The sequence below is a fragment of the Pipistrellus hanaki genome (assembly GCF_964339955.1).
Source record: "Pipistrellus hanaki genome assembly, chromosome: 9".
Lineage (NCBI taxonomy): Eukaryota > Metazoa > Chordata > Mammalia > Chiroptera > Vespertilionidae > Pipistrellus > Pipistrellus hanaki.
This window is the reverse complement of record NC_140511.1, coordinates 9,572,162-9,597,036: the sequence shown is the minus strand read 5'-3', so window position 1 is coordinate 9,597,036 and position 24,875 is coordinate 9,572,162. Positions and strand designations below refer to the sequence as shown.

General features: G+C 48.1%; 1 protein-coding gene across 3 annotated transcripts in view; it reads right to left on the bottom strand.

Moving 5' to 3' along the window:
* SIK3 (SIK family kinase 3) overlaps positions 1-24,875 on the bottom strand; it is a 235,529-nt gene that overhangs the window by 9,722 nt on the left and 200,932 nt on the right. The window contains exons 12-22 of one of the 3 annotated variants that reach the window (XM_084895560.1): positions 20,428-20,581; positions 20,029-20,184; positions 16,126-16,196; positions 13,987-14,130; positions 10,476-10,626; positions 9,654-9,779; positions 9,326-9,411; positions 8,788-8,891; positions 7,282-7,618; positions 5,872-6,749; positions 4,081-5,793 (exon numbers count right to left, since the gene is read on the bottom strand). In XM_084895560.1, the coding sequence (XP_084751686.1) occupies positions 5,774-5,793; positions 5,872-6,749; positions 7,282-7,618; positions 8,788-8,891; positions 9,326-9,411; positions 9,654-9,779; positions 10,476-10,626; positions 13,987-14,130; positions 16,126-16,196; positions 20,029-20,184; positions 20,428-20,581 (2,227 nt within the window). In that variant the 3' untranslated portion in view covers positions 4,081-5,773. Of the gene's footprint in view, positions 1-4,080; positions 5,794-5,871; positions 6,750-7,281; positions 7,619-8,787; positions 8,892-9,325; positions 9,412-9,653; positions 9,780-10,475; positions 10,627-13,986; positions 14,131-16,125; positions 16,197-20,028; positions 20,185-20,427; positions 20,582-24,875 lie in introns of those variants that run through there. The other 2 variants (XM_084895558.1, XM_084895559.1) reach the window with 2 other exon arrangements.

Here is a 24,875-nt window from a genome sequence, read left to right as displayed (position 1 = left end):
GCATGTGGAAGCTGTTTGGGAGCTGCCTTCCTCCCCCACCCCAGCAGGCTTAAGCTCCCGAGGGCAGGCTCGTTAGCTTTTCACTGCTGCCTGCCACAGTGCCCACAGCCCATGCACACAGCCGTCATTCCAGTCTTGCTGAATTTGCTCTTCCAGGAGTTTGGGGGCGAGTGGGTGACTGGAGCGGCTGAGGGGTCAGGAAAGGGAACAGCAAGCATTTCCCCGTGCGGAGTGTGAACAGGTCGGGTGTGAGTTCTCTTCTGGCCTGCAGGTGGTGGAGGGAGAGGTCTCCACCCTTTCTTGACAGAAGTGACAGCAGAGTGTCTGCCGATTCTTGGTGGTCGAACTAAGCTCTCGTGTCCTTCCTTTCATAGAAGGAATCACGTCAGGTTAAAGCAGGGAGATTGTGGAGCCTCAGCAGTCCTGTTGTCAAAGGAACCATCGCATGCATCCCAGGTGGTTGTGAAAAGACATGAGTAGCTGAGGTGGAAGGCCGGAGCAGACCCGCTACAAACACAATCCCAGTCTCCTTCTAAGGGGCGTCCAGCTGAACACCCCCAACTGCACAGGTGAAGGCCGGGAGGGAGGGCCGTCCTCAGAGTGAGCTCATGTTGTCACAGTGAGAGCTGTGGGGACTTCCAGGATCAGCGTGTGTTTAAACACATGACAGCATCTCCCGAGGGGTGTTAACTCCGGAGCAGACCAGGCTTCCTTGGACCATTAGCTTCTCTAGTGTGTTACCCACTATGCTGAATTCCAATGAACACAGCAATAACCTGTGACTTTATTCACTAGAGATCATTGCATATGTGGTTCCCAAAGTCACAAACTAGATGTCAGAAAAGGTGACTAGAATTCAAGCAAAAAAAAAGGCATAGTTTGTGGCTGCAGTAAAGAGTAAGGGGGTAAGCTCTAACCAGTTTGGCTCAGTGGGTAGAGAGTCAGCCTGCAGATTAAAGGGTCCCAGGTTCGATTCCAGTCAAAGGCATGTATCTTGGTTGCAGGCACATCCCCAATAGGGGGTGTGCAGGAGGCAGCTGATCTATGTTTCTCTGTTATCAATGTTTTTCTCTATCCCTCTCCCTTCCTCTCTGCAAAAAATCAATAAAATGTATTATTATTATTATTATTATTATTATTATTATTTTTAAGAGTAAGTGGGTAGAAAGAAGGAAGAGCAGCCCCTATAATCCATAGGCAGGAGCTAAGACTGTAGCTTCTAGAAAAGATCAGGAAAAAAAAAAAAAAAAGTGAGACAAAGGAGGGAAAAGGGGGTGGCAGGGGGTGGAGGAGGGGGTGTGGAGATTCTTGCAGAGCTGCCCACGAGGCACCGAGAACAGGGGTGTGCTGAGCTGAAACCTGCCAGTACTAGTTCACCACTGGGCTCTCCTCTCTCCCAGAAACGAGAGAGGCAGAGGCGTTTGTGGGGGACATTGGTGGGAATGGGCAGATGTGAGAAGGTAGGGAGGAGGAGGCAGGAGAGGTAATGAGTAACTCACCAGGGAAAGAAGGCGGAGTGATCTATCACAAGAATTACAAGCCTGAAGCTCAGGCCTTAGACTTGGAAGAAGGGGTGACTGACGGGCAGGAGAAGGGAGCACTACGCCACTCCCTCTTGGCACACTGCGCTGGGCCTGGACCCGGACCCCGCTCTGGCTTTTAGGAAGCTTCTGCCTTAGCTTCTGCAGGTTCCTTCATGTACACTACACTCCAAGATACCTGCAACACGCTCACCCACTGGCCTTTCCTCATGCTTCTCCCCCAAATCCAAATGGCAAAGCCATCTTCACCTATCAAACCCAACTCAAATGCTGCTTACTCCACTGAGAACTATCAATAATTCCTCTGGCTGGGAGCCACCCTGCCCCTCTGGGGACTCCCGCACCTGCACCTGGTCCCAAACGCAGTCAGTGCCACTGTCTAAACAGGTCAGCAAGGCCGGGGAGGAGTCCTCTGACAATCATGGAACACAGTGAGTCCAAGCCCTAGCCTTTCTGTACGGAGGAGTCAGACCGGAGGGAAAATTAGAGAGAATGTGTTTGAAAAGGCCCATACAAGAAAAACCAAGATGGCAGCAAAGGTAAACAACTAATCTGCCGCCTCGCACAACAATTTCAAAACTACAACTAAAAGACAAAACGTCTATCACCCAGAACCACGGGAAAGCTGGCTGAAAGAGAAAGGAGCACAAGTGCTGAAAAGCTGAAAAGCCTAGGTGTGGAGGCACGCGAATCGGGCTGGTGGTGGATGACTGGGCATGCAGCTTTTTTTCAACCCGAAGGGAAACAAGCTACCGATCACTTTGAAATCCAGTTTCTGGGGTCACATGGGGGACCCAGACGCCTACAGGGAGAAGCTGGTCTGTCGGCCATCGGGTCAGAAAGTGAGGGTGACTTTTTTGCAGAGGTGCGCACAGCAATCATTGTTTTCTGCGCTGGAGCGTGGTGATACGGGGACTTGGAAATGCGGAAAGGCAGAGAGGGCTGACAGCAGCCATCACTGTTTGCCATGTCCCAGCCTAGTGACGCCCTAAGACCCCACTCCGCCCTGAGACCCCGCCCCACACATTCTACAAACCCGGCCAGGCCCCACACAGTGGCTTTTGCAGATAAATGGCCTGCCCTGTGGCAGCTTAACGAAATAAACTGCAGCTCCAGCTCCAAAACCGCCAAATCCCAAGCAAAGAGGAGAAAACTGTAGTTCTTGATGTAGCTCCTGCTGGATGGCCTCAGACAGTAGCTGAACTGCACCCCATTGGAGATCCAGAAACTAGTGTATCTAGTGGTCAGTGTGGGACAACACCAGATTTCAACTACTCTCATAAGGGACACCTTCAAGAGACAGACTCAGTGAGCACCAAAGCCCTACAGGAACAAGTCCTGCCCCAAAATGTGTCTCCAGCACAGCAATTCTATTATAGACTCAGCGGGTCCTCACAGCCAATTGGCCTAGAGGTCAATTCCTCAAAGTGACACCAACAATAATCAAGACTTAACTACAATATACCCACAGTCCACAAAGGGGTACACCGAGAGTGTCCACCTCAGGTAACTGGGAGGCTGACCCATTGAACCATATAGGACACCCAACACACAAAGCTACCCTACCAACTCATAGAAGCAGCAAAGATGAGGAGACAAGGAAACAGATCACAAAAGAAAGAAATGGAGAACAAATGAGTGGACACAGAGTTCAAAAACCACGGTTATAAGGTTTTTCAAGAATTTCCTAGAAAAGTCCGATAAACTTAATGAGACCCTCGAGGATACGGAAAAGTACCAACTAGAAATTAAACATACACTGTCTGAAATAAAAAATATTATATAGAGACCCAACAGCAGACTAGAGGAACGCAAAAATCAAGTAAAAGATTTGGAATACAAAGAGGCAAAGGACACTCCTCCAGAGAAGAAGAGAAGAGAATCAAGAAAGTTGAAGATAGTGTAAGGAGCCTCTGGGACAACTTCAAGCATACCAACATCAGAATTATGGGGGTGCCAGAAGAAGAGAGAGAGAAGACACTGAAAACCTATTTCTGATTTCTCAACAGAAACTCTGCAGGCCAGAAGGGAGTGGCAAGAAATATTCAAAGTGATGAACAGCAAAAACCTACAACCAAGATTACTCTACCCAGCAAAGTTATCATTCAGAATTGAAGGCCAGATAAAGAGCTTCACAGATCAGAAAAAAGCTAAAGGAGTTCATCAACACCAAACCAGTATTGTATGAAATGCTAAAAGGTGTTCTTTAAAAAGAGGAAAAAGAAGAAAAAAGTAAAGATAAAAATTATGATCAACAAATACATATCTATCAACAAGTGAATCTAAAAGTCAAGTGAATTAAAAATCTGAGGAACACAAACTGGTGAACATAATAGAATCAAAGGTATAACATGGGAGGGGATTGATAATTCTCAGGGGAAAGGGATGTCTGAGTGGGGAGTACGAGAAGAGACTGGACAAAAATTATACACCTATGGATGAGGATGAGGGGGTGGGGGGGAGAGAGGGAAGGGCAGAGGGTGGGGTTGGGACTGGGTGGAGGGGAGCTATGGGGGGAAAAAAGGAGAAACAATTGTAATAATCTGAACAATAAGGATTTATTTTAAAAAATTAGAATTTTTGAACAAAAAATCTCAAAAGTGTTTAATATGTGGCAATGCAGGGTGGGGGGATGGGCATGCACACGGTTAGCTCCGGCTTTGCCCTTCCCGGGCCCTGACGGGGGGCACCTGCTGCAGCGTGCTGATGACACCTGGGTTCAGATGCCACCTACCAGTTGTTGGCCTTGGGGAAGTACCTGCTCTGTGCCTCAGCTGCTTCACTGATAAAATGGGGTGACAAGAGTTATGACCACATAGGGCTGTTGGGAGGGTAAATAAGTTTATGTGTGAGCAGCCCTTGGTGCCTGCCACACAGAAAACCCCAGAGAAGTTCGTCATTTACAGCTACAGCGTGCTCAGCTTCCACTCACACGGGAAGCTTTCCGCAGCACCCTCACACCACCTGCCCTGCCAGAACTCTCCCGGTGACAGGAAGCTCCCGTGCTGAGGCGAGAACGTTCTTACAGTCTTCCAGGGAGTTAACATTCGCTGTGACTTCTCTTCCCATCTTGGTTCTGTCCCATAATATGAACCCAGAAAAGTCAAATCCTTCTTCCTTAGCTTATTTCCCCCAATACTAAATACTCCCAGGTGTATCAGCCACTCCACATACAGCCTGCCCGGATCCTCCCCCCCTCCCCCCAATCCAAATCCTACATACCGCAGTCACCCTCTAGGCGGGATGGCATCAGACTGTTCAGAGCCCATTACCTGGTGTTTTTTGCAACCACGTGTCCCTCTCTATTGGTGCATAATGAGCCAACCTGAGGGCACTACGCCTTCTCACACACAATTTAGAGCAAGGTCTTCTCCCTGCCATGTGCCATGGACTAATTCCTCTATGGGCTGAGTTGTGTGCTGACTTTAGAAGACAGAGCGGGAGAAGCAGGCAGCTCCCAGAAGGGAAGGATATAAGAAATGCTTGGTTTCAGGATTGTATGTTTTACAGGCAAACTCAGTTTTCATGATCTGTGATGATGGAATGGATATTGGTCCAGATTTTGTTTAGGATATTATGAAGCTAATGGAATAACATTTTCTGAGCATAACTACTGATGGTAATATTAATCTCCCTCAGAATAAAAATGAATGCATGCATTCATTATATAATGAGACAAAATGAGATGACATGGTCCCTTAAGATGCTGTAAAAGTCTGCATTTATTAATGAAATGATCGGAGTAATAATGCCTCCCTGCCCCCTCTCTCACAAACACACACACACACACACACACACACACACGTACATATATGCACATTTTAATCTTCCCGAATACTCGGCAAAGCCACTGCTGCTCCTGTCTTTTCCACAGGTGAGGGTGTGAGTGACAAGGCCGTGGCATTCGTGGCAGAGGCTCATCCAGAACCGAGATTCTTTGACTTCTGGTCCAATGCTATTTATACTGACTCCTATTTCCTCACCACTGGCTGACTTTTTCTATTGCAGAAGTTAAAAGTTGGCTAGTTGGAAGAAAGTCAAGAAATTCTAAAAGCTAAAAAACATGGTATGGATATGGGAAATAGATGCTATATCTTACTGACTATGTTACCTAATTATTAATTTTCTATCATTATCTTATTTTGAAAATGACTCCTTACCCACCAATACCCACTTCCTACACGCTTCTCCCTCAAAAGGTCCTGAAAGTCTTCTCAGGAATTCTTTTTCTCCTAGGAACACAGAGTACTAGCTGGAAAAAGACAACATTACTAAGTTCACTGAACTGGGACAGATTAGCCCAGAACTTTTACTTTGGAGGGACTCTTACCTCGGCTGGACACCTTATTTCTACTGAATGCAGCAGCTGGCTGATGTCGGTATGGATGGATCCCCAATTCCTGTGCGTGGCTCACAGTTCCTAGTAAAGACTCAGGGTCCCCAGGTCCGCCAGTACTCAAGAGTAAAGAGCTGTTGTGGCAACCTTTGGTCAATGCACTTGAACTCTGCCTGTCTGGAAAGCCGTCCTTGGCCGCCACACAGGAGCACTCCTCCTCCATGCTCTCCGGATGCAGGAGAGCTGGCTGCTGAGCGTAGCCCTGGGGCGGGCTGTTTGAGGAAACCTGGGAGATACGTTCTTGAGCTCTGATCTGCAGAAGATGCTGGGGGCTGGTGTGCTGGCGGTGATACGAGTCAGCATTTTGATACGGTAAAGCCTGGTGCTCTGTCATACTCTGTCCTGCAAGATTAGGAGTCAGGCTCCCAGCATCCCCCTGGTTCATATGCCTAAACAATTCTTGATACTCCTGCTGCTGCTGCTGTCGCTGCTGCTGCTGCCTTTTAATGAGCTGTGCAAACTCTGCTTGGGGCAGCCGAATGTCCGAGTGGCCAGCGAGCGAATGCCGGGGGGAGAGCAGTCCTTGAAGGATGTGGGGTACCTGCTGGTGCCTCGTGTAGTCTGGCGGCGTGGGGGACAGCAGGGCCTGCTGTAGTGCTGATGTGGGATAGGGAGGTGGCTGCTGATGCGTACTGGGAGGGAAGGTGGGAAACTGGTCAAGTGGAGGGACTTTCAGGGCGTGGGCTGGAGGGAACCCCACTCCTGCTGAAGGGCTGTAGCTGCTGGGGGAACCCCGGGACTGGTCCGAAAACAGATGAGGGTGTAAATGCGCCTGGTCGTAGTTAGCAGGGGAGAACCGATTCACGTTCAAGCTGCAGACACAAAAGCGAATGAGTACCAGGCAGCCATGTAACAGAGCGCTACACTCCCCGGGGAACGGCGCCTCTGTCAGGCCGCAGCACGCGGACAGAGTGCGGAGAGGCAGGGAAGGGGTGCAGCACCTCGCCCCTGCACCCATCACCCGCTGGCCCCAGGACTTGGGGCCCTGTGTATGAGACCGCCCAGCTCTAGGCTGAAGGAGAACTATACTATATCACTGGAGCTCCTCAGCACCAATCTTTTGGAATATGACAGACGGAGAGGGAAGGAACCCTCCAGGAACAGGCAAGGGAAACGGGCACTTTTCCCAATGTCTACTAGGCTTTCTCCCTTGCAGATAAACAGTAAGGCAGCTCTGTCAGTTTCCTCCACTCTCTCATTAGCATTCTGAGCCCCTATTTGGCCAATAAGTAGGCTTAAAATTCACCCCAAAACCATTAATCTGATTTAAAGAGAGTGGAAGACCCCTCCCTGCTCCCTCCTCTGTCACCTGGGTGGCTCATGGGGTGACCTAGGTGGCCTTACCTGTGGGCTTCTGCACTGTCAGCACTCAGCTGCTTGGACAAAGGCCGATGCCCGTAGTTGAAGGCCAGCAGGTTGGCATGGTGCTGCATCTGGATTTGACTGGCACTGGGGCTAATGGAAGTGCCCCGCCCCACGGAGCCTGCAGCTGCCCCTGGCATGTTGCTGAGCACGCCGACAGGCTCCTGCAGTTGGATGGCGACCTGCTGTGGCTGGGTGGGCTGCTGCATGCCCAGGCAGGTGAGAGCCACGCTGGGAGGAGGAGAGCAGTTCTCAGGCTGCTGCTGGAAGACTGCACTGCGGGAGGGCAAGCCCTGGAACTGGGAGGGAGATGCAGCACCTAGAGAGAGAGGAGCCTCAGTGATCAAACGCCCAGTGCCTGCCGGCTGCAGATGACTGAACGCCACCACAGCTCTGCTCCTCACACTGCTGTGCATGAGGCTCATCTGGGGGACTGTTCAGGCTCCGAGGCCCCACACATAGCAGCCTGATTCAACAGGTTGCGGAGGGGGACCATGGGTCTGTATTTCTAATAAGTTTCTCTGAAACTTGGTTCATCGCCTGACCAGTGTTGCTTAGTGGTTAAGCACTGACCTGTGAACCAGGAGTTCAGGGTTTGATTCCTGGTCAGGACACATGCCTGGGTTGCAGGCTTGATCCCCAGTGCGGGGCGTGCAGAGGCAACCTATCTATGATTCTCCCTCATCATTGATGTCTGTCTGTCTGTCTCTCTCTCTCTCAATTTCTCTGCCTTCCTCTCTGAAATCAATAAATATCTATTAAAAAAAACACAAAACAGTTGGTCCATGGATTGTTCTTTGAGTAGCTCTGATTTAGAGCAGTGTTTCTCAAATTCTAATGTGCATACCAATGGCCTGGGTCTTGCTAACGGGCAGATGCTGACTTAGCAGCTCTGGGACGGGCCTTTCCTGCCGATGTAGCTGCTCAGGGAACCGCTCTGAGCAGGAAGAAGAGACCAGGTCAGACTCCTCAGGGATCCAGACTGTGCGGTGCTTCTGAAGAGATCGCCAGTGTGGAATACTAACTCCTCACAGAGTTGGTCTCCAAAGATGCTCTTGTTGGATCTTCACCTCCTCTAAACACCCACGAGAGGGTCTCCAAGTACGAGGAGAACCCAACAGGCCCAGCAACAAGGAAGGCTCTGGCAGCAGCTTTTTAGTTGGTAGAATTGGAGGGTGTTTTATTAAAAATATGAATAGTTAACCTTTACCAAGAGCTATGTAGCACCAGGCTGTTCCAAGTGCATATGTTCGTTCAGTAAATACTAGCAGTAACCCTATTTTCCATTTGAGAAAGCCCAGGAAAGCTGAAATTAAGTGACTTGACTTAGGTTTCACCACTCAGGATCCAAACCAAGGCAGGCTGGCTCCAGAGCCCACTCCTAAAATGCTGCTATTCTGCCATTCAAGTCACCAGCGCGTGGCATTCACAGCTGGGATCCATTTGTTCCACGCGGCACACGGGCTCAGGCCGGCCGCCGGCACTCACCATGGGGCTGGCCCACGCTCATCGGGGGAGGACTGCTACTGGGCTGTCTGAAGAGATGGTTGTTGGGGTGGTTGGGAGGTGGGCTTGAAGGCTGAATCCTTAACCTTAAAAAAAAACACAAAGCCAGGTAAACCAATCCCTGAGGTGCCCCCAGAACACTGAAGTTAGCTTCAGCCATAGCACACACCTCAGCAGAAACTGTTTTTCTAGTGCTGATAAACCTCCAGGCTGGAAAACATGTACGACCCTCCCACCACCGCTCCTTACAACCTCCCCACGAATTATTTTACTGGACTTCCCAAAGAGGCAGAGGCCTGAGGCCTGTCTGGCCTCCTGCACTAGATGTCACGTTACTTGGTTTGTGTGGCTGAGATAGTGACGTGGCACAGGAAGCCCGGATGCCAGGGGGGCTGCTGGGATTAAAGTGGTTTCTCTGCTCTTCAAATAGTTTCTTCTAGGATGGAAGCTAAAGTCGGTCAGAATCTCCCCTGAGATTCAGGCCCAGGCACGGAGCTAGAGACAATGGCTCAGGCCTTACCTCTGCAGCTGGTGGGTGAGGAGGGCGGGCTGGCTTTCACAGGCGCCCTGAAGAGGCGGGGAGGGCTGAGGAGGGCAGATGGAATCCTAAAACACAAGGGGAAGATGGTGAGCATGAAGATTACCGTGAGCTGTTCTCGGGAAGGAAACAGAACTACCTGTCCCTGAGACTTAGGCTTTTGTGGTTCATGGATAAGTTTGATTCCCTTTACTCCAACATGTCAACCAGAAACAGAACTCAACTCCATTTGCCCTGCACGGTCTCCTCCAAAATTCACAGGCAAACCCGTCATGCTCAGAGCCCGCGGGGAGCGCGCAGGGAGGCCTACTTGGATCTGCTGCTGGAGAAGCTGGTGGTGCTGCTCCTGCTGGTAGAGCATGTGCTGCTGCTGCGTCTTCTCCAGGACTCTCTCATCGATCTGCCCCCCGTACAGCTTCCGCAGCTGCTCACACTCCTGAAGGGAAAGCAGTTTATACAGATGGGATATAGCCAGACCCACCCCATGCAGTGACGTCAGCAGGAGCACATCTGCCCGAAGGTCTCGCAGCAGAAAGAGCCAGGCGAGAGAGAGCAGTGCCCTCGAGCGCTCACCCTATCCCCTAGGTATTTGTGTGCTAAATATACATATACATTCACACTCTGCTCTGCATGAACCAATGGAAACACCAAGGATGGGCAAGCACAAGCGTTAAGTATCAGCTTGAGATCTGTGTAAAAGAACGTGCCACTCAAAGTGTGGACATCAGAAGGCAGAAAGGAAACTGGTCTGTGGAAACTGCCCTTCTTTCCTCTGGGAGCACCATTTTGTAGCACTGGAGGGCGTGCCAGGTGGCAGCCATGCCCAGCAAGCTCCCACAAGACCCAGTGCCCATTCCAAGAGGAATGCCAGGGCTGCTTACAGTACTGTCCCTGGTGCCTCCCACTGACACCCACACCCAGAGGAAATTCCTTCTAGTGAACTTCAGGGGCGGGAGGGGCAGACAGCCCCTTCGTGGGGCAAGCGAGTCTGATGCTGGGGAACGCTGTACATAGCAAGCAAGCATGGAGCAGAGGCTCTGGCTCTGGGCCTGGCAGCGGCAGCACTGCTGCAGAAGGGCGGAAGTAGCTCTGCTGCCATGCTTCTCCAGAGATGTCTGCATCTCCCCCTTACCTGCTGCAACTGTTTGATGCTGCTGCTGTTGCCCATTTTCTCCAGGTGGGCTTTAAAGGCCTGGATGCTGGCAGCCCCATCTGAGAACCGGCGCACCGGGGAGAACCGCTCCGTAGGGAGGTGCAGGGTGTTGGAGTCCTTGTAGGTGGAGCTGAATACAGGGAAGAGAAGGTCAAGGCTAGGACCCAGGGTTCTGAGCAAACCTCCTAGGGATGTGTTCCCAAAGACGAGCACAAAGATGCTGCTGCCCTGTGGGCCCCAGCCTGCTCCTTTCCCAGGGCCCAGGTCCGCACCTTCCATTCCCACTTACCGTAGCTGGCGGCACTGACAGCCTAGAAGGCCCTATCCTGGGATCAAATGCACCCTGTTCTTATCACTACGCCAGGATGGAGAGAGGAGCTTCGAGTGATCCCTCAGCCAAGCTGCAGAGGAATCCTCTGGTTTAGCACCATCTCTCTGCCTAGCGCCCTCAGAAACCTGTCTCACTGTCTGATGCAAAGCTGCCCCTGAGCAGTCAGCTCTACAACCATCAGGAAACTACAGTCAGCTTTGTGGTCGATGGTCAGCCCCGGAAACCACAGGCTCTGTGCTGTAAAGTGGGGGGCAGGGGGACTTCTCCCCGGATGGAGACAGCACATTTTTAAGGAATGTGGCCCTCAAGGACGCACATATCTGGCCAGCGCATACAAGGCCAGCTACTGTGAAATGCACTGCTCAGAGCAGCCCACCTGCCCACCTCCTGAGGAAAGAGCACCCATGTGGATCATCTTCAAAATCCACTGATGAATCAGCGCACAGCCAGAACCTTACAGAAAGAACAGCTATTGATAAGGACTGCCTGAGACAGCACCAGGGCTAGAAGCTAACACCTGTCCCTGTTACCTAACCAGAAAGAGATGTTTGTGGGGAAGCAGATAAAAGACTGCCCAAGCAGCATTCCAGCAGCCACGGAAGGGTCAGGGTTCATGTCCAGGGCAGGGATGGCAGCACAGTGAAATCGGGGTGAAATGAGCACCCGGCCAGGTACTCATTCTGGACGGAAGCAGAACCCAGGCTAAGGAAGCAGGCTAAAGAGCGAGTTCAAATGGGGTGCCCTGGAGGAGAGGGGAGGGGAGGAGTCCGGTGACAATGCAGAGAGGTCAGGAGTTCTGGAGCAGGTGATCACCTTTGATCCCGCTGGCAGGACTTCTGTTTGGAACTCAGCAGTGCTAATGAATGGAGCATGCACGCATTTGTGTAAGTAACACAAACACAAACGCTTTGGGCAGACACACTCGGAACGGCGAACTGAAGGCAGCTTTCAGGGGCATTCCCTCCATCCTTCCCAGTTCTGTTTCTACTTCAGGTGTTTGGAGTTAAAGCAAGCAAATCCTATTTCCTCCTAAAATGTTATTCTTACGCTTTCAATATTCCTGATAATAGACTCGTTTCTGATTCACTCAGAAAGCCGTGTTCAATCAGTCCATTTGCACAACCCGTAATCTCCATCAAAGCCTCCTCCGGGCCAGGCAGTTCCAGGAGCACAGGCTGTGGCACCGACCCGGGGGCCAGCCCAGCAGAGATAGGACCAGCCGTGCTTTGTTTTTACCAGCAATCCTATTCAAACCCTCGGCTGTTCCCGCTGCACTTCCAATCCGGGACTGGCCCACCCTCTGCATGAAGTCCAGCTTGTGCCGGGTTTTAAAAAAGAATTATACTCAAAAACAAAAAAATTCTAGATCACACACTTCCAAGTTAAAAAGGTTGATCAGACTCCTCTTTTGTCTCAATGTGGGTTTTCATCTATTATACCCCAGAAGAAAAAGATGCTGTTCTTGAGTGATTTCCTCCAGAAGAATAAGAGAAATTCAATAGCCTATCTAGGCCACCCATTCTAAGTGTTTTATGCCCTTGAAAAGCTTCTATTTTCCCCTGAAAACTCATTTCAGTCTCTTGTGTTGCCATATTTTCACAGTGTCCACCAAGGCATGCCGAGTTTGCATAAATGCCCACCTCACACAATCTGCCACTCAGAAAGCGTTTATTTCAATTCAGACTGGCTTGACCACAGGAACCTGGCGGCAGGCAGACCCCAGCAGGGAGGCCTATGTGGTCTTCCTTTAGGACAGATGTGAACAGGACCCAGTCTGTGATAAAGGTATGGAGGCGTGCCAACCTTCATGTTTCTCTGATAACAATACCTCCGGAGGAGCACTTCCCATTAAACAAGGAAGCCAAAGGGCTCAGCTAAACAACAGACCCAGATGAGGCTGCAGAATAACTGTGAGGCAGGGAGGAGGGAAGTCAGAAACCAGGAGAACAAAGTGGTGCGTGTCTGTTGGGGAAGTGTAGAGCTCAGGGTCATGAAGAAATTGTAGATGTATGGGATGGAAAGGCAGCTCTCCGATAGTCACTCCAAGTACCAACACAGGTCCTGAGAGATTTTCCTTAAGGAAATACTTTCTGTGTCATCGGAGTTTTATTTGAGAATCATCATTCCTGCTACTCCTAACAAGACTATTTTTTCCCCCCTAAGCTATTCGAGGTCATTTTCAAAAGCTTATCTCCCTTCTTCCAGAGTTCCAACGTGGCATAATCACGCCTCAGTCTGCTCAGAGTTCACCTGTCTCTGCTGATGACATCAATGCCCAATGGGGAACGAGTCACAATAAAAACACAGTGTGACTGGTTGCAACATTTAAGCAGCACCGTTATAAACGGAAGTCCCTGAAATCTGACTGCTTTTCAACCTTCCCAAGTAAGAATGCTTTTCATTGTCTTCTCAAAAAGATTATAATAAAATAAGCTCCAGGAATTTAGGCTGGCTTTGAGAGTGAGATCCAACAGTTTGGGTATGTTTTCAGAATGTGCATAGCTAAGGTTTTTAGCCACCAAGGTATTCACAGAAGATAATCATCCTAATCTAGTCAAGTGGTATTCCTCTTGCTTCCAGGCTTACTTGGATTCAATTTTGTCAGGTTTTCTTGGCCAGCTATGGTTAAATTCCTGTTTATTCTTTCAAGAGAATGAGTAACCCATGTGACAGAGCCCCCGTAAGGACTTGCCATCAGAACACTGCTTGACTGGCTGCCTGAAGAGGATGCTGTGCCTGCGCTCCCACTCCCAAAGGCCGTGTTCCTCCACACCCTGGCTCACTGCTCAGGGGTAACATGATAATAAACGCTCGTTCTCTGAGGGCAATGTGTTACTAAAAGTCATCTATTAAAATGGCTACACATCCTCTCATATCCAGTTGGCCCTCTGAGAGCTTCACCTTCTTGCAGGCGTCAAGTTCCATTTCACCTCTGAGTCAACATCTAGAATCACAAGAATCAATGCAGACCATACATGAACCTACAAGGCAATGGGAAAGAAGAATCCTACATTGCTCTGTGCACTGCTCGGTGCACGGAGCTGAGAAGACGTAGTTCAGGATGCTATTTAAAGCCTCGATGCTAGTCACCATCACTAGCCAGAAGGGTGCCAGTCCGATGAGCCTCAAGGAGCTCACATAGCTCATGTGGCTACTCACCGATGCTGATCAGGTACCAGGTGAGGGGGCCAGACCCGGGAACGGGAAGGCTGCTGTCCTAGCTGCCGCTGTAGGTCCGGTGGGATTTCGGCCGTAGGGTTGGTCATGGCCAGTGTATGCCTTTTGGACCTATTTGCCAAGTACCTGCAACAAGCAGGAGCACATTTCATAGTAAAAAAAAACAGCAGGACTGTTCCTCAGCAAGAAGCATTAGAAGGTAATGTACAGCACTCCGAATGGAATCGGCCGGAGTTCCGAAAGGGCTCCACGGCGAACAGATCCCTGCTGGATGCGTGAGGCTCAGCCACCGCCAGGAGAAGCGGCTTACGACTGGGCTGGCGTGGCGGACCTGGGGCGTGCAAGCAGCCCTGGGAGAGGAGAGCAGAGGCAGCTACAGAGAAGAATGATCCTTTCCTTCCACTCGACAGAAGAATCTTTTCCTACTTATCATTATTCTATTCCCTCCAAGTTTCAAAAAAGGTAAGAAAAAATAAGCTCGAAGGACGGTTCCTAGAGATGAGCCAAGGGAGATATTCAGAAGGTCCCCATGTCTCCGACCCCAGGTCCCCAGGTTTTAAGCCGGACCTCACTACAGGCCTCAGAAAACAGCTTTCCATTCAGGGAGATCGAACTCAAACCTCCCTTCCCTCAGGCCCTGACTGCAAGCCAGCCATCAGAGAAGACAGACTGATATTGTTCCCTGGGATCAACTTCTCTAGGGGTCGAGAAGTGAAACCACAAGAAATGCTTAGAATTAATTTGGTGGGGGGACAAGGCAGGACAAGAAAACAGAAGGTTCAAAAGCGGAAGAGTTGAAGAGCTGCTGCCTTTAATCAGAAGATACTGGCTCCCTTCATCTGGTTAAGCATTATTCCTTTGTCTCAAAACAAAGGAATATTATCCTTTAAAGGCTGATTTTAAGAAGAAAAAAAGGTGGGGCACAAGGAAGTGAGTCCGAGAGAAAGAGATAAGTGAAACACTGCTGTCTAATTAAAGCAGCGAGGCAGTTACTTTCCTAGTTTCTCCTACGACACCACCAGGACCCGTTTACAGTTTCATATTCTGTTAGCACACTACAGAAACAACAGCAGCAAGAGGAAAAGAAGTTACAGTTGTTCTTCTACTGGCTAAGCTGTGGGAGGAGCTGACCCGCCTGCCAACACCTCTGTTCTCCACTCCGCTTCCCACAGGGACCTCTCACGGAGGGAGCGGAGCGCCTGGGGTAGGAAGTGTGCTGGCCAGCAACCATCAGGCTCTTAAGACCTGTTCTTGTTTCATTTGCAACTACGTTGCCCACTTAAGATAAAACAGTTAACAGACTATACAGCATTAATGGTATGTAAACTTGGAAAAGAGTAAGCCATTAGTGGTTTAATATCCATTTGATAAAGACACCCAAAGTTCCCCCAAGAGCCCATGAAAACTATTTTATTTCAATGTCCCTCAAGGGAAAAACATATAATCTTGAGGAACACCTGCATTCCTGGGAAAATACATGCTGAATTCTGTTTAAACCCCGCTCCCCGGAAAATAAGAATGGCAACTCCCACAGGGGGCATGGAGGAGCTGAGGGTCATGGCTAATGGAACTGAGGTAAAATGAACAGCACAGTGTGCCTGATGGTCACTGCTGTTTTCTGTGGACTAGGCACCGCTCAACAGGATTCTGCAAACCATAGATATTTGCATCTGTCACTGGCCCGAACTGCATATTCTTTTCAAGCGAACAGTACCAGAGGTATTCATTCTCCCAGAAAGGAGGAGTCCATACCAGAGGTCCATGGCTAGCCTAGCTAGGATCACTGTCATCCCAAATCTCCAATTCCTGTTCGGTAAACAGTCCTCAGCAGGTAGGAGCAGGCGTAGCGCCCTGTGAATACTAGGAGCTGCAGTATGAAGGCAGGGGACAAGGAAGGTCGGAGGGAGAAGAGGAGTGTTATGGTTCTTGCTTTCACTCAGGGGACTTCCAATGGCGTTTACAGAAATGAAATTTTCTGGGTAGTCTTCTGTTCCTTCAAGGTGGGAGGAACATGCCATGTGGCTTGAGCAGAGACCACACAAATGCTGCAGCTGCACTGAACCCTCCCAGGGCAGAGGCGACCTTTCGCTGGCTGCAGGGGACCTGCCGCCGCCACATTACCTCTGCACGGCTTCCTGATCGGGCTCCCCGTCCGAGTTCTCCTCGTCCACAGGGGTAACTGCTGGCACTGCCTGACGGAGACAGAAAGGACAGGCTGAAGCTCTGCTGCTTCTGCAACAGCTCTCCTTCTGGAAACTGCCCCGGGAGTGGGTCTCCCCTCCATTTTCTTATTCACACAATGTTTCGTAGGACCCCTGGGCTACACACACCTTTCAGATAGCTTTCTATCTTTCCATTTTTACCTGTTCAGGTGATTTTAATTTGGATTACTTCCTCTGATTCATCTTCATTCATTCATTCATTTACCAACAAATAGCTGAATACCTACAATGTTCCAGGATAAAATGTAGTTCTGACCCTCATTTTACAGCCTAGTGCAGGACAGAGACAAATACAAAGACAATTTCAAAACAGCAAGACCAAGTCCTCCCTGGGGCTCTTGGGAGCGGAGGAAGGTGTCTTGGAGGAGGTGACATTCACCTGAGACCTGGCCCGTGGACAGGAGCTAGCCAAGGGAAGGCGGAAGGAGTCACAGGCCTTCGAGGTCCTAGGCTCAGAGAACAGAGAAGGCCTGCGGGCACTTGGGAACGCAAGAAAACAGCAGGAGCTGGTTCCCTGGGCTAAGATGTGACCTCGGGTGCGGATTCGTGCTACTTCCAGAGTTTAGGTTTCTTTAACTCCAGAAAGGCATGAGGGTTCTTAAAAACTACATTTTAGTAATACATGTAATTATGCAGTTGCAATTCAATGCTTTAAAAAAAAAAAAAATCTTCACCCAAGGATATGTTTTTATTGATTTAAGAGAGAGAAGATGGGAGAGAGAAATATTGACTGATCAGTTGCCTCCCATACATTCCTCAAAAGGGATCAAACCCACAACTTAGGTATGTGCTCTGACTGGGAATTGAACCTGCAACCTTTCGGTGCATGGAAAGAGACTCCAACCAGCTGAGCGGCTTGGCCAGGGCCACAATTCCAGGCTTTAAAATAGCAGTGACCCACCACCACGTGTAAGTGAAATGAGAACCTCCACCAAGCAGGCATTCCTGTGGCTCTCCCCACTGCTATGGACCGGACATTATGCATTCCTGACAGCTATGCACAGGGCTCACATAGTCACCAGGCCTCAGGCCCTAGAGCAAAAATCACACAAGTTATACAAAGGAGCATTTTATGAAGTGGATAATTATAAACCAAAACAAAAAACCTTTGGAGTAATTCCATTGTTTAAAAGCTTCTAGGGTTGCCAGGTCCCTATTACAAGTCTACAAAGGCCTGAAGTAACAGGACTGGGAGGTGGCGGCTATGGGGGGTGCAGGAGAGGAGCGCTGTGGCCAGTGCTTCCTGGCGTTGCATACCACATTAAAACTTTATTTTGAGGAGGGGGCAGTGGTAAACCACTGAAGGACTTCAAACAGGGACATGATGTTCCAAGATCTGTATTTTAGAAGGCTCGTGTATGTTGACTGCAGAGTGAAAAGTGCTTGTGGCAAGCCAGTTAGGAGGCCACTGTATTAATTTAGGCAAAGGATGACAGTGGTCTAAGGAAGAGCAGTGAAGACGGACAGAAATAAGATATTTACTTTATAGGCAAAGGGTGAATAATTTGATATGTGAAATAAGGGAGAGGAAGATTTAAAGATAAAACCCACATTCCTGGCTTGTTGAATAAGGAGATGACAGTGCTTTCACAGTTTAATAGGCAGACCAAGTTCATTTGGGGACATGCTGGATTAGAGCTGTCAGTGTTTGTGGATACCAACTAAATATGTGCAGTAGGCAGGCATCTATACTAATAAAAGTGTAATATGCTAATTAGATCAGGTCAACTGGACAACTTCCAGTCATCCTGCCTGCTTTCCAGACAAAGCAATGGTGGCGGGGGCCAAGGCAGAGGGGCGATCAAGTTGGCAGTGGGGGAGCAGTAAGGGATGATCAGGCTGGCAGGGGGAGCAGTTGGGGACCATCAGGATGGCAGGGGAGAGCAGTTGGAGGTGATAGGGCAAGCAGGGGAAGGTAGTTGGGGGTGATCAGGCCAAGAGGGGAGGGCAGTTAGGCAGCTATCGGGCAGGCAGACTCAGTTAGGAGTGATCAGGCAGGTAGGCAGGCGAGTGGTTAGGAGCCAGCAGTCTCGGATTATGAGAGGGATGTCTGACTGCTGTTTTAGGCCCAATTCCTAAACTGGCAGTCGGACATCCCCTGAGGAGTCCTGGATTGGAAAGGGTGCAGGCTGGGCTGAGGTAACCCCCCCTACCCCTGCATAAATTTTGTGCACTGGGCCCCTAAAATATATATAGATATACTAGAGGCCCATTGCATGATATTTGTGCAAGAATAGGCCTTCCTTCCCCTGGCCACCTGGAAGCCACCAAGTTCCCGCTCCCAGGCTGCCTGAAGGCCGACAAGTCCTTGATCCCAGCTGGAAGACCGTTCCTGTAGCTCCCTCCACCTCCTCTCCCCCTCATAGCAGGCATCCCACCCGGCCCGGCCATTCTGTGCCTGCTTAAGCAAATTAACCCACCATCTTTGTAGGGTTAATTTGCATACCCACACCTGATTGGCTGTGGGCATATGGAGGTACAGTCAATTTACATGTTTGTCTATTATTAGGTAAGACATATATCTCCAAAAGAGCATGCAGGGCTGCAGAATCACCTGATAACAAAAATTATGGGACTGGACAAAATCACCCAGACAAAATATGTAAAAAGAAATGGAAATAGGGCCTAAGATAAAAGTCAGGGTTTCACCAACTTCAAGGAACAAGCACAAAGGAAAATTGAAAAGAACCAAAGAAAATATTTCAAAGAGAAAATGACCAATAGTGACTTAACACAGTTGGGGGGGTCCAGAAAGAGAAAACTTAAAACTGTCCACTAGATTTACCAACAAAAGTTTGTTACTGATCTTTGCAAGAACAGCTCCAACGGGCAGAGCAAGTCCCTCTGCCTCCCTCAAAGCAGTCCTGGCCCTCACAGCTGCCCTGACCCTGCTCTTTCCGAGTTCATCTGCCGCCTTCCAGTCCCGTTGTGTCCCCTGGCCCTTAATGACATACAGCCTTGCACTATTCCAATGGTGCAGCGATGCCAGGAACTGTAAACATGCTTCCTTCCTTTTCCATACCTGTGCCAAGCCACACACTTATGGTACTATGGTACATGATAAGGTAAGCATAGAAACTGAGTAAGATTTTTAAAAATCTTAAAAAAAAGAAAGTAATGTTTTAAAGAGTTATGGATATAATCAATATCCAATCTTATGGTACTATGAGATTGTATGAACAAATGAATGAATGAATTTACCCATGACAGGAAAATAACTTGAAATAAACAACCCAGAGTGAGGGGTGAGGGTAACAATCTTTGCATGTAACCATCATATAAAAGAGATGGGACTGAAGGACACCAACTGACTAGGCTAGAATTTGTAAGAGCCAAACAAGTGATCCAGGTGGTACCCAAAACACAAGGCGGTGCTAATCAAAGGAGAAATGCTGGATAGAAGGTAATTTTGGAAACCAACCTAAAGAGCAATTTCTTACAGAGAAAACTGTTAGCGTATGTTGCCCTCTGGCCGAGAGCAGTTACCTGTGGGAAGGTTGAGCTAGAAGACTGCCCACCTCCAAACTGAGAGGGGCAGGCACACTTAACTAGGTGTAAGTGGTTCGCAAGGATGAGGCTCTTTGGGAGCAGGCTTCAGTGTAGAAATTATTTGATTAAGAAAAGAAGTTAGCAAAAAAATAAAACTGGAAAAGTCTACTAGTCTGAGGAAAATGTGATTATATTGAACACCCTAAGTTTAAAGAGAGAGGAAATTCAGAGTTTAGGTTGGAAAGCCTCTTTTTCCCACCCGCTTTAGCAAAAGTCTCAGAGAGAGTAAGCTGGACTCTGTGCTGCTACTCACTGGTGTCATGGTCACAAGTGGGGAGGGTCCCCGTGGGCGCTTCAGCAGCTGCTGGGCATGTAGTTGGATGTTGGCTCCTCCATCTGAAGCCCTTCGGCCAAGGGGACCCATTCCATTTAGCAGCTGGAGGGGAGGCGGCTGTAAAAGGGATTGCTCCTGTCGGGAGTGGAGTGGGAAGGACAGATTGATGAGGCAGGGGGAGAGGAGGAGAGAAAACAGAAGTACTCTAATCCACTGATGTTAAGGGACCCGTGGCTGTAAAGAGACTAGAGAAATCATCCCTCGCACCCAGATGCTTTCCTTCTCCACAAAGACACCCTTCAATCCGGGAAGGCCTCTCATGTCTCTTAAAGGTGTTAAAATGTGTTTCGTTGGGCAAGCCCTCTCCCATATCCATACCTTGTACTCCAGCTGCCCAGTTGGTTGCAAATTTTGCGTGGGCAACAGGTTGTGCATGAAGTTCATGTTAGGGGCCACCTGTAGGAATGGAGCCTGAGGGTAGACTCCAGGAAAGACAGGTAGGAGCTTCTGCACATCGTCCATAACCTCCATGCTAAAAGAAACAGGATGACAGAGAAGTCTGGTTAATATTCTTCTATTTTAAGGGTGGGGTTTTTTTTTTTGTTTTTTAAAAAAATCTTTATGAAGAGTATGAAAGATGCCTTCCTTTTATCCCCCCATTGAATCTGGTTCCTGCCCTGCCCCAGGCCTTCACCACCCTATTGTCTGTGTCCATAGGTAATGCATACATGCATATAATATTTTCGGTTAATCTCTTCCCACACTCCCCTCACCCCTCCTCTCTGAGATTTGTCAGTGTGTTCCATTCCTCTTGATGCTATTGTATTCATCAATTTATTTTGTTCATTAGATTTCTTGTTTGTTTATTTTTATATGCAATTGTCAGTAGATATGTATTTATTGCCATTTTCTTGCTCATATTTCTTCTTCTTTTTTTTAAAGAATACTCTTCAGAGGGAGAAACCAAGATGGAGGCAAAGGTAAACAACTAAACTGCCGCCTCGCACAACAATTTCAAAACTACAACTAAAAGACAAAACATCTATCACCCAGAACCACAGGAAAGCTGGCTGAATGGAAATCTTACAACTATAAGGAAAGAGAAAGGAGCACAAACGCTGAAAAGCTGAGATACAAAGGCACATGAATTGGGCTGGTGGCGGGAGACTGGGCGAGTGGCTTTTTTTCAACCTGAAGGGAAACAAGCTCCCGATCACTCTGAAATCCAGTTTCTGGGGACATTCAGGGGACCCAGATGCCTACAGGGAGAAAATGGTCTGTCAGCCATCGGGTCCGAAAGTGAGGGTAACTTTTTTGCAGAAGTGCGTGCAGCAATCATTGTTTACTGCACTGGAGCACGGGACGCGGGGACTTGGAAACTCAGAAACGTGAAAGGCAGAGATGGCTGACAGCAGCCACCGCTGTTTGCCACTACCTAGCCTAGAGACAACCTGAGACCCCATCCCGCCCATTCTACAAACCAGCCCAGGCTCCACACAGCAGCTTTTGCAGAAAAATGGCCTGCCCAGTAGAAGCTTAACCAAACTAACTGCAGCTCCAGTCAGACTGCTCCAAAACCACCAAATCCCAAGCAATGAGGAAAAAACTGAAGTTCTTTCTGCAGCTCTTGCTGGGTGGCCTCAGACAGTAGCTGACCTGCACCCCACTGGAGATCCAGAAACTAGTGTATCTAGTGGTCGATGTGAGATGACACCAGATTTCAACTATTATCATAAGGGACTCATTCAAGGGGCAGACTCAGTGAGCACCAAAGCCCTACTGGAACAAGTCCTGCCCCAAAAACATGTCTCCAGCACAGCAATTCTTCCATTATAGACACAGAGGGTCCTCACAGCCAATTGGCCTGGAGATTAATTCTTCCCAGTGACACCAACAACAATCAAGACTTAACTACAACAAGGCTGTACACACAGTCCACAAAGGGGTGCACCAAGAGTGTCCACCTCAGGTAACTGGGAGGCTGACCCATTGAACCATATAGGACACCCAGCACACAAAGCTATCCTACCAACTCAGGGAAGCAGAGAAAATGAGGAGACAAGGAAACAGATCACAAATGAAAGAAATGGACGAGAACAAATGACTGGATAGAGTTCAAAACCACGGTTAAAAGGTTTTTCAAGAATGTCCTAGAAAAGGCCAATAAATTTAACGAGACCCTCGAGGACATGAGAGAGACCCTCAAGGATATGAAAAGGGACCAACTAGCAATTAAACATACACTGTCTGAAATAAAAAATATTATACAGAGACCCAACAGCAGACTAGAGGAATGCAAAAACTAAGTCGAAGATTTGGAATACAAAGGTGCAAAGGTCACTCCTCCAGAGAAGCAAGAAGAGAAGAGAATCCAGAAAGTTGAAGATAGTGTAAGAAGCCTCTGGGACAACTTAAAGCATACCAACATCAGAATTATGGGGGTGCCAGAAGAAAAGAGAGAGCAAGACACTGAAAACCTATTTGAAGAAATAACGACCGAAAACTTCCCCACCTGGTGAAGGAAATAGATTTACAAGTCTAGGAAGCACAGAGAGTCCCAAACAAGAGGAACCCAAAGAGGCCCACACCAAGACACATCATAATTAAAATGCCAAGGGCAAAAGACAGAGAGAGAATCTTACAAGCAGCAAGAGAAAAACAGTTACGGTAGTTACCTACAAGGAAGCACCCATACGATTATCAGCTGATTTCTCAACAGAAACTATGCAGGCCAGAAGGGAGTGGCAAGAAATATTCAAAGTGATAAACAGCAAAAACCTACAACCAAGATTACTCTACCCAGCAAAGTTATCATTCAGAATTGAAGGCCAGATAAAGAGCTTCACAGACAAAAAAAAGCTAAAGGAGTTCATCACCACCAAACCAGTATTATATGAAATGCTGAAAGGTATTCTTTAAAAAGAGGAAAAAGAAGAAAAAAAGTAAAGATAAAAATTATGATCAACAAATACATATCAACAAGTGAATCTAAAAGTCAGATGAATTAAAAATCTGAGGAACAGAATAAACTGGTGAATATAATAGAATCAGGGGCATAGAATGGGAGGGGACTGATAATTCTCAGGGGGAAAGGGGTGTCTGTGTGGGGGGTACAGGAAGAGACTGGGCAAAAATCCATACACCTATGGATGAGGACAGCAGGGGGGAGGTAAGGGCAGAGGGTGGGGTGGGAACCGGGTGGCAGGGAGCTATGGAGAGATAAAAGGAGAAACAATTGTAATAATCTGAACAATAAAGATTTATTAAATTAAAAAAAGAAAAAGAGAAGAAAAAAAAAAGAATACTCTTCAACACTTCATGTAATACTGGTTTGGTGGTGATGAACTCCTTTAGCTTTTTCTTGTTTGTGAAGATCTTTATTGGACCTTCAATTCTACTAGTAAATGATAACTTTGCTGGGTAGAGTAATCTTGGTTGTAGGTCCTTACTATTTATCATTTTGAATATTTCTTGCCATTCCCTTCTGGTCTGCAAAATTTCTGTTGAGCGCCGAAACTGGTTTGGCTCAGCGGTAGAGTGTCGGTCTGTGGACTGAAAGGTCCCAGGTTCGATTCCGGTCAAGGCCATGTACATTGGTTGCGGGCATGTCCCTGGTAAGGGGGTGTGCTAGAGGCAGCTGGTCAATGTTTTCCTCTCATCAACGTTTCTAGCTCTCTATTTCTCTCCCTTCCTCTCTGTAAGAAAAATCAATAAAGTATATTTTTAAGAAAAATTTTCTGTTGAGAAATCAGCTGACAGTCGTATGGGCGCTCCCTTGTAGGTAACTAACTGCATTTTTCTTGCTGCTTTTAATATTCTCTTTGTTTTTTGCTCTTGGCATTTTAATTATGATGTGTCTTGGTGTGGGCCTCTTTGGGTTCCTCTTGTTGGACTCTCTGTGCTTCCTGGACTTGTAAGTCTATTTCTTTCACCACGTAGGAAAAGTTTTTGGTCATTATTTCCTCAAATAGGTTTTCAACATCTTGCTCTCTCTCTTCTCCTTCTGGCACCCCCATAATGCAAATATTGGTTCACTTTAAGTCATCCCAGAGGCTCCATATACTATCTTCATATTTTTGGGTACTTTTTCTTCTGGTTGGATGTTGTTGTTGTTTTTTTGTTTGTTTGTTTTTTAAGATTATCACTTTTTAAAAATTATATATTTTTATTGATTTTTTACAGAGAGGAAGGGAGAGGGATAGAAAGCTAGAAACATTGATAAGAGAGAAACATCGACCAGCTGCCTCCAGCACACCCCCACCGAGGGATGTGCCCACAACCAATGTACATGCCTTTGACCAGAATTGAACCTGGGACCTTTCAGTCTTCAGGCCGACACTCTATCCATTGAGCCAAACCAGTTTTGGCTGGTTGGATGTTTTTTGCTTCCTTATATTCAAATCATTGATTTGATTCTCAGAATCCTCTACCCTACTGTTGAATACCTATAAATTATTCTTTATTTTAGTTAGTGTATGCTTAATTTCTGACTGTTCCTTTTTAATGTCTTTGACATTTTCACTAGGATCCTTAGAAGTTTCATTAAGATCCTTGAGCAACCTTATAACCATTACTTTGAACTCTGTATCCAGTAGTTTGCTTGCTTCCATTTGTGACATTTCTTTGTCTCTGCATGTTGGCTGCTTTCCTGGATTTGTTTCTATGTATTAGGTAGAGTTGTTATGTCTCCTGGAATTGTTCGAGTGGCCTTGTATAGTAGGTGTACTGCAGGACCCCATGGCTCAGTCTCCCCAGTCACCTATGCTGGCACTCTAGGAACACCCATGTGGGCTGTGTGCACTGTCCTGTTGTAATTGAGCCTTGAT